This window comes from Poecilia reticulata, linkage group LG8, assembly GCF_000633615.1.
Source record: "Poecilia reticulata strain Guanapo linkage group LG8, Guppy_female_1.0+MT, whole genome shotgun sequence".
NCBI lineage: Eukaryota > Metazoa > Chordata > Actinopteri > Cyprinodontiformes > Poeciliidae > Poecilia > Poecilia reticulata.
Window position 1 is genome coordinate 12,199,138 of NC_024338.1, and position 14,943 is coordinate 12,214,080.

General features: G+C 39.4%; 1 protein-coding gene across 1 annotated transcript in view; it reads right to left on the reverse strand.

The window, feature by feature from the left end:
* Window positions 1–2,340: 2,340 nt before the first annotated feature.
* Window positions 2,341–14,943, reverse strand: part of rnf213a (ring finger protein 213a) — a 36,577-nt gene continuing 23,974 nt past the window's right edge. Inside the window, exons 36-68 of the mRNA XM_008416236.2 lie at window positions 14,546–14,681; window positions 14,264–14,455; window positions 14,053–14,183; window positions 13,807–13,964; window positions 13,511–13,717; window positions 13,220–13,407; window positions 13,007–13,127; window positions 12,783–12,883; window positions 11,961–12,143; window positions 11,705–11,871; window positions 11,528–11,630; window positions 10,473–10,587; window positions 10,155–10,362; window positions 9,872–10,068; window positions 9,658–9,780; window positions 9,448–9,558; window positions 8,438–8,680; window positions 8,285–8,360; window positions 8,154–8,188; window positions 7,948–8,048; window positions 7,695–7,851; window positions 7,131–7,305; window positions 6,712–6,806; window positions 6,357–6,608; window positions 5,958–6,090; window positions 5,582–5,665; window positions 5,326–5,506; window positions 4,986–5,187; window positions 4,811–4,888; window positions 4,189–4,386; window positions 3,877–3,966; window positions 3,591–3,769; window positions 2,341–3,084 (exon numbers count right to left, since the gene is read on the reverse strand). Of these exons, the coding sequence (XP_008414458.1) occupies window positions 2,928–3,084; window positions 3,591–3,769; window positions 3,877–3,966; window positions 4,189–4,386; window positions 4,811–4,888; window positions 4,986–5,187; window positions 5,326–5,506; window positions 5,582–5,665; window positions 5,958–6,090; window positions 6,357–6,608; window positions 6,712–6,806; window positions 7,131–7,305; window positions 7,695–7,851; window positions 7,948–8,048; window positions 8,154–8,188; window positions 8,285–8,360; window positions 8,438–8,680; window positions 9,448–9,558; window positions 9,658–9,780; window positions 9,872–10,068; window positions 10,155–10,362; window positions 10,473–10,587; window positions 11,528–11,630; window positions 11,705–11,871; window positions 11,961–12,143; window positions 12,783–12,883; window positions 13,007–13,127; window positions 13,220–13,407; window positions 13,511–13,717; window positions 13,807–13,964; window positions 14,053–14,183; window positions 14,264–14,455; window positions 14,546–14,681 (4,877 nt within the window). The 3' untranslated portion in view covers window positions 2,341–2,927. The remainder of the gene's footprint in view (window positions 3,085–3,590; window positions 3,770–3,876; window positions 3,967–4,188; window positions 4,387–4,810; window positions 4,889–4,985; window positions 5,188–5,325; window positions 5,507–5,581; window positions 5,666–5,957; window positions 6,091–6,356; window positions 6,609–6,711; window positions 6,807–7,130; window positions 7,306–7,694; window positions 7,852–7,947; window positions 8,049–8,153; window positions 8,189–8,284; window positions 8,361–8,437; window positions 8,681–9,447; window positions 9,559–9,657; window positions 9,781–9,871; window positions 10,069–10,154; window positions 10,363–10,472; window positions 10,588–11,527; window positions 11,631–11,704; window positions 11,872–11,960; window positions 12,144–12,782; window positions 12,884–13,006; window positions 13,128–13,219; window positions 13,408–13,510; window positions 13,718–13,806; window positions 13,965–14,052; window positions 14,184–14,263; window positions 14,456–14,545; window positions 14,682–14,943) is intronic.

A 14,943-nucleotide genomic window follows, 5' to 3' on the forward strand; every position in this document is an offset into this window, starting at 1 on the left:
TGGAAGCCTCTCACAGCTGGGTTTTGCTTTCCAAACATTGCATAATTGTTTTTCAGCAACTTTTGGGGTTGTCCTCAATTACTATTTGGTTGCTCTTTATCACTTTCACCACTTTTATTCATAATTCTCAGTTTTAGATATTCTACCACCGTCATTAGCAATAAGCCCCAAACACAATGATGAAGGAAATACTGATTTATATATGTAAAATCTAATCTGATTTATATATGTAAAAGCTAATCCAATAAGTACGGTTTGCAGAGTAATCCCACTGTCTATTTTTTAACAGAGTTTTAGGTGCTGAAATAGAAGGATTGTCATATCCGGGATGACTAAGAATCTACACCGGAGTATTAACAAAGTTATGAAAGCCGTCAACTCAGCCTCTCCCACAAGCTGTCCAGCTTCATTAATCATAACAAACTTCCTCATGGAAAGGCTCCGGACCTAAACCAAAGTGTGCATTGACCACGGTTGCTATTAACAGCAAACTACCAAGTTTGTCCCTGATTCCTCCTCATTTAAAAACAAAGGCAGGGAACTGAAAGCTGAAAAATAATTTGTTCTTCCCTTTCTACCACAGACTTGGTGGCTCTGAGGCCTACGGGAGTGGAAGTGAATTCATTGAACTTACTCAGTGAAGCTTGCTCTGCAGGACTTAAGTTGCACAAATCATGCCACTGATCCATTTGTGGGTGTGTTTACCGAGTCGATGTCCAGTTTCTTTTTCCATCTAATGATCTGCACTGACATGGGGAGGCAGGTGGGACATCTGCATGAAGCGATTGCTGGTGAAATCTACTGAAAAACAGAGCAGATCGTCAACTTAGTGACAGTTCTTGTTTCCTAAGAAAATTTTAATTATATTTCATTAGTTTAGGCACACTGGAAAGGATCTAAAGTGCATATCTAAGGTTTTCTGCCCTCCTCGAGGGTGGTCATGGACATGTTTTACTTTCACAGGCAAAGGCTTCCATTTGCCATTGTTGTGCTAAACACTGCTTTGGCACAGAGGAAATTGAATCAAGGAGCTATCCAGCGGCGTTCTTTGGGCTGTCTTGTCCTTATCATTTCCATCAGCCTGATCAGAAACACATTGGGCTCCCACCAGCCAAGGGTCAAAAAGGCACAAAACCTTTGGCAGGCAGACATTTCCTGAGCACTGCATCATACGTTGCCAGTGCTGGATTTTTGCCGGTGATGTAATTCGTAAATAAGGGCTAATTTATTTAGCCAGCAGCACTCAAGTTGTTGAAAACCATACATCAGTCGGAAAAAGCAAATAAGGCTTTATTTACATTTACTTTTTTTGTTTGTCATAGTGTTATTCTGATGCAAATTGTCCTGTTATATTAGATCATTTGCAAGGTGATTAATAAAAAAAAACATAGCACATCTACAACAATAAAGCTTTACATTGCAAAACGATTAAAAAATTCCTATGGTCTTCACTGTCATAAAGTGGTACGTGTATATCTTTATATACTCCACTTTACTATAACTTGATTATTTTTAGTATGACCTAATAATCAGTTTCCAATCATTATGAAGCTGCTTTACTTCGCTCTTCATTTTAAGCCCCTTCAGCTCATTCCACACTGTCGTATCCCATCTTGCATACGTAATTGGAATATCGCACATTTTGAAGGAGGTTGGCTCTGTTTAAATGTCACACATTTAGTTTAGTGTGGTTCTGACAATTGAAGCAAAAGGAAAACCATGCAAAACATTGAGCTTAATCTGGGGGTGGAGGACATTCAAAACAACCACCAGTAGGTCAAGATATGGTCATCTAAGCAAGTTCATACTGAGAGCATATACGCAAGATGTTACAACAAAACACTAAAAACGGTTACAGCACTTACATTATGCTTTTACCACCGTTGATGTGAAGATCAATCAGAAAGAGACTGCACAGGCCATGAGAGGTGTGACAGAGGAAATACATACTTCAACATCAAGATGTGTTTCCTAACGCGTGGTAGGAAAAAAATAATTCTATTAAACAGAACAAGTTTTCACTTAGTTCTCGGGGAGATACTTTATCCTCATGTCAAAATGGGATCCATGTAGGTTGCTCCAAGCCAGAATACTTAAGGTCACATTAATCAGCATCTTAAGCTTCTTGCAAAAGAAGCTCCATTTTATTCACTGCATCCACGTGGATTTGTTTGGTTCAGGTAACAGAATGAACACTGCTCTCTGTTTTTAAAAGCAGGTGTCATGTCAGCTTTCATTTATTTATTTATTTATTTTTCCCCCTGAAAATGAGGACACACAACATTTAACATAGAACAAGATTCCATCAGAGCAAGAAAATAAACTGCAGGCAACAACATATTATGATCATAAGGTGCCTTTTATGTCACATTATTATAACAACACCAATGCAATTAGGAATCAAAGCACAGAATAAACAGCAAATCTGGAAAAAGAAAAACAATGAAACAAAAAAAATGGAATGCTGCACAGCAGAGTTCAAAATGGATAAAACTTGCAATAGAATTAGAAAAATGAATAGTGGTAAATCAAATATAAGCAGGCGAAATACATTATTCATCACTTTTAAGGGTTTGGGATGTGTTCAGCTTACATCTCCATATCTACCCCTACATTTTGTACCTGAGATTTTTTTTTTTACTTCAMTTATTCTTATTGTGAGTAAAGAAGTAAAAGTGCAATTAAAGAAATTAAATTTAAATCTATTCCCAACCTTATTGAGAGAAATGCAAAACAAAAAGCATACAAAAGTTTAAGTCTTCATCAGGGTAAATGACACCCTTATTTTGTGGCACTCTGTTCTCCTAAAAAGGCACATCTATTTTGATTTATGTGCAAAAATATGACATAACCATATTGCCATTTAACAAGAGCAATTCAATTTAAGTACAAAGGCAACAAAAATAGCACTTTTGTTCCAGATGTCTTCATTGTCTCTGACCACGCTCCTGCTTAAAAGCAATGATGAACTTCCAGGCCTCAACGTAGTGGGACAGGAAGACTTCTTCTGGGAAGTGCTCCTCCACATCTGGAGGTATGTCCATGTCTTTTTGTTCCATGTAAGACACCAAAGATTCTTTCAAGCTTGAAAAGAGAAAAAGAACAATTTCAAAAAAAGGATTGGGAAGAGCAATCGTAGGCATGAAACAGTCATTAAAATCGTGTCTACGAAAGTGAAGTAAAATAACAATTAAATTTCATTAGGTGTATTATGTGTTGTGAACCTTTGTTTTGATAGGGACAGATATTTTCCTCAACAGGAAGTCACAAAAAAGGCTCAACATTACGAACTATCTTCAATAAATTTGTCCGTCAGCTTCCCAACAGTACGGCTGACATGAAATCACAGACAGCAACAGGTTTAGTGATACATCAAAAACACTTTTCTTTTTCTTTTTGGAAAAGTGGACCAAATAGTCCAGCATATTAAGCAAAAAATAAAAAAATATACAAATTTGAAGTTTTGGATTCCCATGTGGATCTGGTAAAAACTTTTAGTTTCCAAATTCATACAGTGTTTAACATTCATACATCAGCAACGATAAAAAAATATATATATATATTTAGTAGATAAAGAAAATGTATATTACCCCCAGTCAGGCCTGTAGGCATCAGGATCATTGGACCTTTTAAGAACCAGAACCAAGAACTCGTGCATTTCTAACAGGAAAGTGTCGGCACTGTTCCTGGAGAAGAAGGCGGTGAGCAGCCTGTGCTCGTCCTCTCCCAGAGGCTGCTTGTACTTTTCTGGGACTCCCACAAATGGGTCCTGAAAAACACGAGAATCAGCAACACACAGCATTTAGGTGTTCTTCTAGCATAAGCTAGAGATTGCCACCACCAATACTGGCAGGAGAGGCGAAAGTGACGTCTTACCCTCTTCAGCCGCAGCATGTTTTCCGATTTAAGTGAAGCCAACAGCTGCCACAGAGCAACGCAATGCTTTAGGCAACACATGCTGAAAACCTGTGAGCAAAAATGGAGACGATTCCCTGATAAACACCTCATGCACAAGACTATGTTCACTAAAATGAAATATCGTAGCTTTAAGGCTGGTTAACAAAAAAGTTGCAACAAGAGGCAAGTTTGTGTGCTTTTGGAGCGTAGAATGTAACCAAACGGTCTAGACTGCGGAAGAGGGAGTGCACATGTAGAAGATAGTACGACCGGCGTCTCAGATAGGCTGACCTTGACGATATGCTGAGCCACCTGGTTTCCCATCTGCAGCACCTCCTCTAGGTAGCGGGACAGCTGCATGTGGGGATCCCCCCCCGTCATGGCGAGGAAGCCGAGCGCCACTTCCAGCGTGGACAAGGCCTCGCACACCTCGCTGTAGGAGTGCAGCTCCCCAGCGACGGAGAAGAGGGTGAGGGTCTGCAGGGGCTCCTGATGGCGTAATCAGAGACATCCCGGATACTCATGTGAGCTTGTGTAGCAATACTTATAAAGTATGTTATGTATATTACATGAACAATAATTAGAACCTCGCACAAGAACTGACGCCATTGGAACTTTTTCACAGCTAGTCAAGTTACAACGCCATTTCATTGGGATTTTACATGATCGACCAACACTGAGTAGTACATTATTATCAATATCAATAATTATCTTTAAACCTTTTCACAAGTTTATCCCTGACCTCTAAGGCATGGCTGTTGGTCATCACAATGCCGTTTGTTTTATTAATGTTCTAAAATAAACTTGAGTCCTGCTCATAAATGTAGATGGCTTGGTTAGTCTGGATTTTATTAAAGTGAATCAGGATAAGGGGTATAAATGCAGTTAAAAGCAAGGAGCATGAATAACTTACTTGCGTGACTTTGGCTTTAACATCTCTGAGGATTATCTGGTAGTCACGATCGTGTCTGTTGACCAGTGTAGGAATACCCTGTAGTAAGAAGACGTTCATATGAAGGTTAAAACAAAAAAAAGTTTTGGCGAACTTCAAAATAAAGTTGCTATAGCTGCGTTTTGCATGTGCTCACGTCGAGAGTGATTCGAGGTTTTCCCAGCAGAAAGCGCGAAATGATCTGCTGCTGGATCTTGAGCAAGTCATATTCATGAAGGGTCTCTTGGCCCTTCTCGATGCTGTACTGAGTGTTGGACAGAATCAGGGGCATCAAGTCCCGCTCCAGCTCATAACGGATCACATGCAGATCAGTGAGATCTGCAGGGCTCACTTTGTAGCTGTGAAATCAATACATGGAAACAATGCAGTGTGTTATAGTTCCGTGTCATCCTGATTATCGAAAAACACACAGAATCCATTTGCAGAATAAGTCCAAACATGAAGATGAGGGAAAAATGTGGCAAGAGCGCCCTCACCTGGTCTCTTCTCCAGTATGCTTGTCCACGCAGTAGATGAGGTCATTGTGCAGAGCAATCAGGTAGCTGATAAGAGCCGTGGAGCACAGGCCTGCGCCCTGTCGCTGAGGCAACAGCACCTTGAAGTCACTGTTCAGGTCCAGGTCCTTCTGGCAGAACTCATTTGGGATCTTGATCTCACCTGAAGGACATTTTCACGCAAATTAAACTAACACTCCGTAACTAGAGCAGGTTTACTGTTGTTGTTTGTGTTTACCATTGGTTGCCAGAGACACTCTAAGCTGGTTCCAGGTCGTTAGGAAGATTTTGATGTATTTCTCATACCAGGCTTTAAGTGAAGCTGTGACCAGAAAGAAGCCAGACATTTTTTAAGATACATGGAGCCACTCTAAACTATGCAGACTGACCACAGCAAATTGACACCCCCGCCCCTTTCAAGGATATTATATCATTGTCCTATTTTAGGATAAATGTACCCATTTCCTGGCAAACAAGAATGCAAAACACATTCTGCCAAGTATCTGACCATGAGGTTTAAAAGGAAAGCCAACATGTAGTTCAGCAATGTACTGCATAATGCGAGTGACATGGTTGAAAAAGCTGAAATCGATGTGTCTGGACGGTCCAAGTACCGGCTTTCTGATTGTGAAGAAACTCATTGATTGTCTCGTAGTTCAGCTCAGTGATGTTCTGAAACTTCTTCACCAGATTCTTCTGCAGTGTGAGGATGTCAGGGAGGTACTTCACCAGTCGGAGTTCTGCTTCCTACAAAAACAAATTGTTACAAAAGTCAAAGACACTTGTTGAAACTGTGCAAAAGCTTATAAAACAAATTCACCTTTTATTGCAGTGACAAAATCTAAGGCAGAAAGTTTTAGAAAATTGTACTAATACAAATTTTAGTACAGCAAAATTCTTTTTTTCCACAGATTTTTACCATGTGACCCAAAAAGTCTTTAAGGTGTTCAAAGTAACCTCCCAGCAGAGAAGCTGCTCTTGAAGCTCGCATCTTTTTGCTGCCGTTTTCTCACCTTGTGGAGAAATCTCCAAAGCACAGGCACAGTGTCTTTGCCATCGTTCTGCTCCAGGATGTGAGTGAGGCTCAGCACACACACTTTCTCCCTGCAGCTCCACACAGCGGAGCAGTGGAGCAGAGAGTTCGCCGGCAGAGATGCCAAAAAGAGACGAGGGTCACCAAACACCAGCTTCATGATCGGGTTGGCAGAGATCCGAGAGTCTGCCCGGATGAAGGCGTTCACTTCTTTTAGCTGTCTGTCCAAGTGCTGGTGAAAGAGAAGATGACAGATGGCAATATGTTTTACTTAGTTCCCTCATGAACATGGACGACAGAACCATCTCCTGATTCCAATACTTTATATGTGCTACCTTTAGCTGGGGTGTGATGACAGCATTGCTCATTTCCAACTCCCATCCGTTTCTGGCCTCTTTATTCGAAAGCTGATTGTCAAAAGGAACTGGCCCTGGAAAACAAGCTCAAATAATTTAAACTAGATTCATCAGTAAGTCAAAGCTAAAAAAATTGCAATAATACAGGCCTCATCATAAATTCTTTATTTTGCTAAATGCAACAATGTGTTTTTTTCCTTCTTGGCCACTAGAGATCGCTGTTTCTCAAATAAAGATATGGGGGAAAAAAAACCCTGTGATGCACAGCCATGGAGTTTAATAGCTACGAGGCAAAAAAAATAATTAAAGATTCAATGCCAAATAACTTTCTTTAAAGTTCCCATATTTAGAATATAGAATATTATTTGGTGTAAAGGGTCACCAAGATTGTAACTCACATTTCTGTTGCTGGTGGGGTCCCAGCAAGCTGCTGATTACCAGGTGAACTGTAGTGATTGTGTCATCCGTCCCCTTTCCCAGTGATTTGATCAGATGTTCCACATCTTTTCTCAGGTGATTAAGAAGGAATGCAGCAGGCTCTGGAACTGGAGGCTTGATGATTGCAGAGATGAACTAAAAACACAAAAAAGAAACTATTAATGATGAGAAAAGAAAAAAAAATATGACAGCAATACTGCGATCACACAGCTAAATAGTGCTGTGTCTTTCTAGCCTAGTATTTAATTCAACTTCAGTACTTCTGTTTTATTTTTATTCATATTTAATTTTGTTTAGGTTATTTTACGCTGTCAATGGTTCTATGAGTTACCTCTATTTCATTACACATCATAAAAAGAATATAATTTCATGTTTATGTATTTGTTAAATAATGCATATTTTTTATGTTTAAAATGATAATGATGAGGTCAAACATTTCCTTGTTCATTATTGCAACATCATTGCCGCTATTTTTAAAGTATGTCATGTTCCCAAAAAGTGCAAAAATAAAATGGGTTTGTTACCTGTGTGTGATTACAGGCCCCGAGCAGCATTGCCATGTGAGTGAGCATTCGGACAACGTTAAAGGGAACAGGAGACATGTTCTTTGTGTCCAGCATATCGGGATTGTCCCGGCGACTTGGATCACCGAGGATGTGGCCTGTCTGGGAGCGGTCACCTCTGTCAGAGGACGTTAAAAAACAAAGGAAAATCCTTAAGCAAACGTGATCAACTTTTTCTTCGCACATTTTCCCCTGGATTTTGGAAAGCACTTACTGTATTGCAAAAACCTGGAAACCCTGCACAGGCATATGGTTGTTTCCTCCAATTTCAGCACCACAGTCTACGCAACGACTGGTTTGCATTGGCTGGCCACACTAGAAAAGCACAAGATGCAAAAAACATTTCACAATGTAAAAGATAAAGCTCTAGAAAAATGAGCTTTTACAATATTTTTACTAATTTGACTGAACATAGCATACCTCCCCAATGGTGCAGGGATGACCATTTGGACAACCTGTGCAATCAGACGAAACGGTTTAACTTTTAATGGTATGGGAGTTTGATCTGAAATTTCTCGAGTGAGTCTATAAAATCGTTGTTCTTTACTTACGGTACCACTGCAGAGGGCCCAGAGCTTGTTGAGCCGCTGCTACAATATCTTCCGGCATAGAGGGCAAAAACGCTGCCTGTAAAACAAAATTTAAAAAGTTACACATCAATTTCAAAGTTATTTGTTATGACTGAAAACGGCTGTAACACAAACCTGCATGTTGACAGGTGTCAGTGCCAGCTGCTGAAGGGGAGCTATGATCCCGTGGTTTCCACAGAAGAGTACAGCAGCTAAGTGAACAGTTAATTCCACTGCCACACTTTGGGCCCCGGAGGTACCAGGGCGGGCAGAAAGAGGCCCCATTCTGTTGGTCACCAGAGCTTGAGCAAAGGCCTTCACCTCTGGGCTGGCAAGGACTTTGGATGCCTGGATGTAAGCTGAAAGCGCTTCAAGTTGCTGTTGGTGCAATTATACAGAAAATATGCAACCTCAGTTCTAAATACAAAAAAAAAGTCAATAAAATGTTCACATTATTTTTTAAGAATTTTATCATTGAGATCTGACCGAGATGATAATATGAAGAGCCACAATTAAAAACATCTGAACTTTACCACATAATTGCCCCAAACTTGAATTCATTTCATTGGAGTTTTATGTGACACAACACAAACTAGTGGGTAATTGTTAACTGAAAAACAGACGCTACATGTTTTAAAATCTAAAAAAATGACCTAGGTGTTCAGTTTCAGTAGCCTCTATCCAGAAATAACATACAGTGCAACTAATTGTACTATATTTCAGTATAAAATAAGACCTTTGTTTGGTTTATTGGAACCTATCATTACTGAACAATGTTTGTTCGCATACATTCTCCATTAAATGAGACTGATCTTGAGCTATTGTGAAAAAAGAATGATAATAACCCTAGACAGATGCCACAAAAGACTTGGAGCTTTAACAGCATGATTCTGTAAAGTGTTGACTTGTAGGAGCTTAAGACGTTTCAAATTTTTATTTGTAAAAAACAATAATAATAAAAGTATTGCAGTTTTCCCTCCACTTGATATTTTTACACCACTTTGTGTTTGTCTATCACATACACTTTATGTGCCTGTATTCACGTAAACGGATGTGAATGCAGGCAGTGCAAATGGACGATAACTTTTTTTTTTTAGTGAATGCTGCTCTTTGGCTAATTTAGGGGTTTAGATTTAAGAATGTACCTGCGGCTTGGGGTGGAAGCCCTCATTAGCATGTCCATAGAGAGTGGTGATTTCTCTGTACAGCGCTAACAGAAGGTAAACTGCTTTCAGTTGTGGCGCACATCTGCAGCCCTGTAATACATTAAAATAACATAAAGATACTCATTAAAGCATACATACAGAAACAAAGTCCTGGCCTAAATACAAATTAACAGTAAGTAATAACATTACCTCACAGGCCTCATCCAGTCCTTCTACTTTGCCTTCCATAACTGTCTTTGCGACAGCTTCTCTGATGGTCTTGTAATCTTTTCCGCAGACAAGATAGTGATCCACTGGGGGGGTCTCCTCATCCTGGGTGTAGGGAAAAATAAACCACAACAGTTAATAGGCATCAATGTACATAATTGAGCAACTATCATCAAAAACAAAAATCACACTGAACCTGGAGCTGAACTTCTTCAGGGAAGAGCCAACTCATCTGTCCCTGCCTGAGACGTTTCTGGACAAACTCCACTCCATATTGGCTGCAAATCTTGCGGATCAAATAGACACGATACCAGTCGTTCCCGCTCCGCCTGCACAGGTTCACCACGCTGTCCAGAAAGGCTGCGGATCCATTATGATCACCTTCAGGTGAGCCTGGAAAAAGGAAGAGAACATTTGAAACACTCCTAAATTAAAAGAGAGGAGGAATTCTTCTGCACCATAACACCAGCATTACAGACCCGTTTCTCTCAAATTTTCCGCAATCAAACTGGCAGTCCTGTCTAGGTCCATTCGCACTCTGGCCAACTGCTGCAGATACTCCACAGATGGTTTTTCAGCATGCTGACCATGTGTTTGCAGACACTCGGTCAGAAAGGCACTTTCATTCTGAAAATACGCCTTCTGATCTGCAGCAGACCTGAACTGGAGCCTTTCAAACATGGAATCCTTTAGGGAAAACAGAGGGAGTGAAATGGTTAAAAATAAAAAAATAAAATAAAATTGCAAAGTATTGCAACGTTCTACAATCTGGATGGAGCTTTCACAGCCTAACTCACCTCCAGACAGTTGATGTACATGCAGTAGAGTTCAGTTTTGTCCGTCTCATCCAACATGTTGCTTTGTTCAACAGCCACCAGATGCTGCTGCAGATATTCTTTCACTTCATCAAAGCTGAAAAAAATAAATCTATGTTGAGAGATGTCGCCACATACAACAGCCTCCACCCGTATTTGCTTCTAAGTTCAGAGGTGCAAAAACAGCTAAAACCATTGGACAAAAAGAGAAACTAAAAAAATTGGAAAAAAATAACTGTTTGCTGACATCATTTTTTCCATCACTAAAGAAATCACAAAAAATTACTTTAATTGAAGGCTCCTTTAAATTCATAGTTTTCTTTTTGAACTTGATTATTTTTTAGATGTTCTAGCTAATAACCCTTGATTTTCATAAATGAAATGACACAGACCTTTTTTAGCCATTCTTCAAAATGAGAAGAAAAGAGAAAGTGCCATTCAAATAAAGCCAGTGTGTACTCAACTCAATTTTGGCTAGCTAAAACTTGCCCATGTCCACAATAAGAGCAACAACAACAACAAAAAAAAGGTTAACAGAACTGGAAGTGTGATGAAACATGACTAAACAAGAATTTCACTTGCCACTATTTGGTGGCAGTGGAAAAGATTTAAAATTCGATCTCCAGAGTTGACTTTTAGAGAAATGCATCTTGGGGTCAGAAGATCTCCTCAACAACCTTTAGACACCATCCACATTCAGACTACCCTGTTTCTATTAATAACATCAAAAAGATTCTTAATGGGGTTTAAGTCAGATGAGTATGTTGGCCCATTAGCTTTTGCATTGAGTTTTGAAATGTTATAAAAAAAACCATTTTGAATTAAAAGCAGATGTGCTAATAACACATCGGGGGAAAAAAAACAAAAACATGATATTGCATTACCTCCCCCCCACTTAATAAAAGTATTAGAATGAAAACTGGAATGATCTAGATGTACTGAAAGATATTATGCTTTTGATTTTTCTGCAGGACTCTGAATATAAGAAGCATACAAACACAATACAGCTAAAATAACATGCAACCATAACACCTCACCTGTACTTCATCAGAAGTTTGAGCACCACTGAGCGAACAACAGGATTTTTATCAGCAGAGTCATCAAATGGAGAAAGCACCTTTGTCAGGATTTGTCGATTGGCTGAAAAAAAATAGATTTTACACACATATCTGACAAAAAGTATCGATCAGGGTGGTAAGGCTGTATCACAGTACCTCTGAGGAAGGGAGCCGGGCTGGCCTCCACCATGAGAAAAGACAATAAATGAAAGATGACGGCTGAAGATGGTGGAGAGTTGTCCTTGAAGCACACAGTAGACACCAGGTCTATGAAGAAAGCGTTGCAGCGCTTCCTGAACAGAGCATGCTGACCAACACGAACCCTAAACAAAGCAAGACAAACGGTGACATTACAGCTCGCGTCAGACAACTCCAGGAAACAAATATGCATAAAAAATAATAAATCACTCACCTCATCTCATCTGAAGGAACCAATGGGAAGTTTTCCTCAACTGGCTGCATGCAAAGCGGGCAGTACATCTGACCAGGGACCAGCCACTGTTTGATGCAAGCTACACAGTAGATGTGATTACATGCTAGGCAGAGTGGCTCTTGAGGGTCTCCCATGCAAACTGGACACACCATATGACCGAACCTGGAGACAGAAAATACAAACATTGCTACAAGAGATATCTTTCATTCAAGAAACACCAATTTTCAGTAGGAAATATTGCGTAATGGATTAAGTAAATAACACACTCCATGTCTTAACATTTAATACCCTTTTAGACCAAGGCAAAAAAGTATGTTTTAAATGCAGTTGGTCAGGTTTTTTTTTGCATTAAAAAAAAGGTTTTGTAAAAGCAACCAAATGGAATAAATTGATGAACTAAGCAATAAATTAATTTCAGAATATTTCACTACTCTCACACATTATTACAGACGAAGGTAGAAACAGATAAATTTTTTGGCTTGTGCCAAGAGTAATATTTACACCCTAGTTTGGATAAGCTTTGATTGAGTTTCAAATGTATTTCATAACCACATCTGATATAGTGAATTAGGAAAGTGAACAGAGAGCAAAGCAGATTATTTGCAATTAACCACGTCATAGCAATGTTCAACAATAGAATCACAATGTTATGTTTTCCTAATAATATGCAGCCTCAAGTGTAATTCGAAGGAGATAATTGTCATCCACTTTAGGGTAAATATTTATCTTGATAATATTAAATGTACCACACATAATTCTGACTAGTTACGGCAAATATATATTGCAATGTTGATTTTTCACCTGAAAATGCGTTCCACGGCTCCATCTTTGCAGTTTTTCAGCAGACCAATTACTGCCTCGAAACTCTGCTGAGTTTTAACGTCAGAATTTTTTTCAAGAATCTTGATGGGAAAGGAAAAATGGAGACATTTAAGTTTCACTGGGAAAATGACAAGTAAGCACAAAGTCAGTTTCATGCCAACAGGTTTATCTTGAAAAATTAAAATTAAAAAAAACGTAGAAACCTTGCCAAGCCCTCGCATATTCTCCAACACTACAGGTGTGAGCTTCGTGTCCAACTGTTCAATTTCCATCAACATGTGCTCCACGAACAAAGAGAGAGAAAATATGCGATTCCATCCAGATCTACATGCAAAGAACAACAACAATTTAATTCCTCAGTCTGTGTTATTAAGTAATGAACTTTATTCCCCGATTACGGCTTTCTCTCGACTTACTGGACTCTGAGGACTATCATCTTGCTCCTCTCTCCATAATGTCTCACACTGTCTTCTGAACAGATCAGTTCAATGGGAACCTGAAGTTTCTTCACCTGCCTGAGCCAAGCTCGTCTTTGAGCATCGGTGGTCAGCACTCTGGGCTCCAGGTGCTCCAAACAAGCAAAAGCAGCATAAACGTCGAGGACCTTGGAGACAAGGAACATGTGTTTCAAGATTTCAAAGTCAAAAGCCTGAAGACTAACTCAAAAAATACATTTTAAAAATTAGGAGGGGTAAGTTGAGGCTTACAAGTTCAACGCTGTCTCCTGCATGTGGGTTTCCCAGAAGGTCTTTGGTCACCTGGGGTTCCGTGCACATCATTCTGGAGAGGTTCTGAAGCCGGTTTTTGAACTTGTGATAAGCAGCATGAACCCATGGAAGAGCTGTCATTTTCTCTGTGTCGTTCAGCTGCAGTCGCAGTTCACTGACGCAACTATTCAAAGCACCACAGAGGAGCTAAAACAACAGATCATGTGGTTTAATACAATGTGTCCAACTTCTCTGACAATGTGACATTTTACGGCATTAAGTAAAATCAAGACAACCTTCAGGTCTTCTGAAGAAGCGACATTCATCGACATGGAGATAAAATCTTGAAGGTAGCGATGGTAAAACTCCATCTGAGTCTCTGAATCTGCTTTCTCAATGTAGCGCCCAAATGGCGTATTCCAAAAGATCTCAATCAGTTTTAATTGATTGTGTCCTGTAAAATCAAAATTGATACAAATGGCAAACTCTGCATATCTGCATCTGTGACAGATCAACTTAAAGATCTATTAAAATGCTTATACCTTCATTCTGAAGGACATGAATGCAAAGTTCCTCCAAATAGTCCTTAATTCTAAAGCTGAAGGGCATGCTGCAGCCCATGTTTCTGTCTTGAGGAATGTAGTTCTGCACAAGGATTGTTCTTGTCTCATAGCTGAGAAAGATATAAGTACGAAAAGGTAAACAGAATGTTCAAGTAGATTATATAATAAAAAACATGCGACTTCCACTGACCTGGAGTCCATTGCTAGGTGTGAGATTTCCACCAGCTTTTCATCGCCAAAGATATCCAACCACAATCTCTTCACTGCCTCAGAGCAGTTTTTGTCAAGCAAGAGATCCATGTTTTGGTCCCGGTCAATCACAGACACTAGATGTGCCAAAATGGGGACCACCACAGCTTGAACACGTCTCCATAAGGTGTGTCTGAAATAATGGCAAAAGAAGTCAAGAAAAGCTTTCGAAGACATTTCTTTGCATCCTATTTTTTGGGGTAATAGTATTAGTAGTAGTTACCTAAAAGTGCCTCCTTCCTGCAAGGCATCAATGTTTGAAGCCTCTTTTAGGACCCAGTTGCTCTTCATGAACGTGTTCCCATCATGAATCAGTAGCAGTGAGTGAAGACGCTTCTTCACTGTTTGAAGAAATTCATCTGAAGACACACGAAAGGACAAGTACTGAAACTGTAGGGAACATATAAATACATCATAATTATAAAATACTTAAAACAAAAATACAAATCTCACTGCAATAATTTAGGAAACAAAAACAAAAAAACTTTTCTTCCTACCTGCAGCTGCAAACATAACGTATGATTGTTACTGTCAAAATAATGTCATTTATATTAGGTCACGATTCAAGTACCTCGATTATTAAAATTCCTCAAGGCAAATTTTTTGCCTCAGAGCTATATA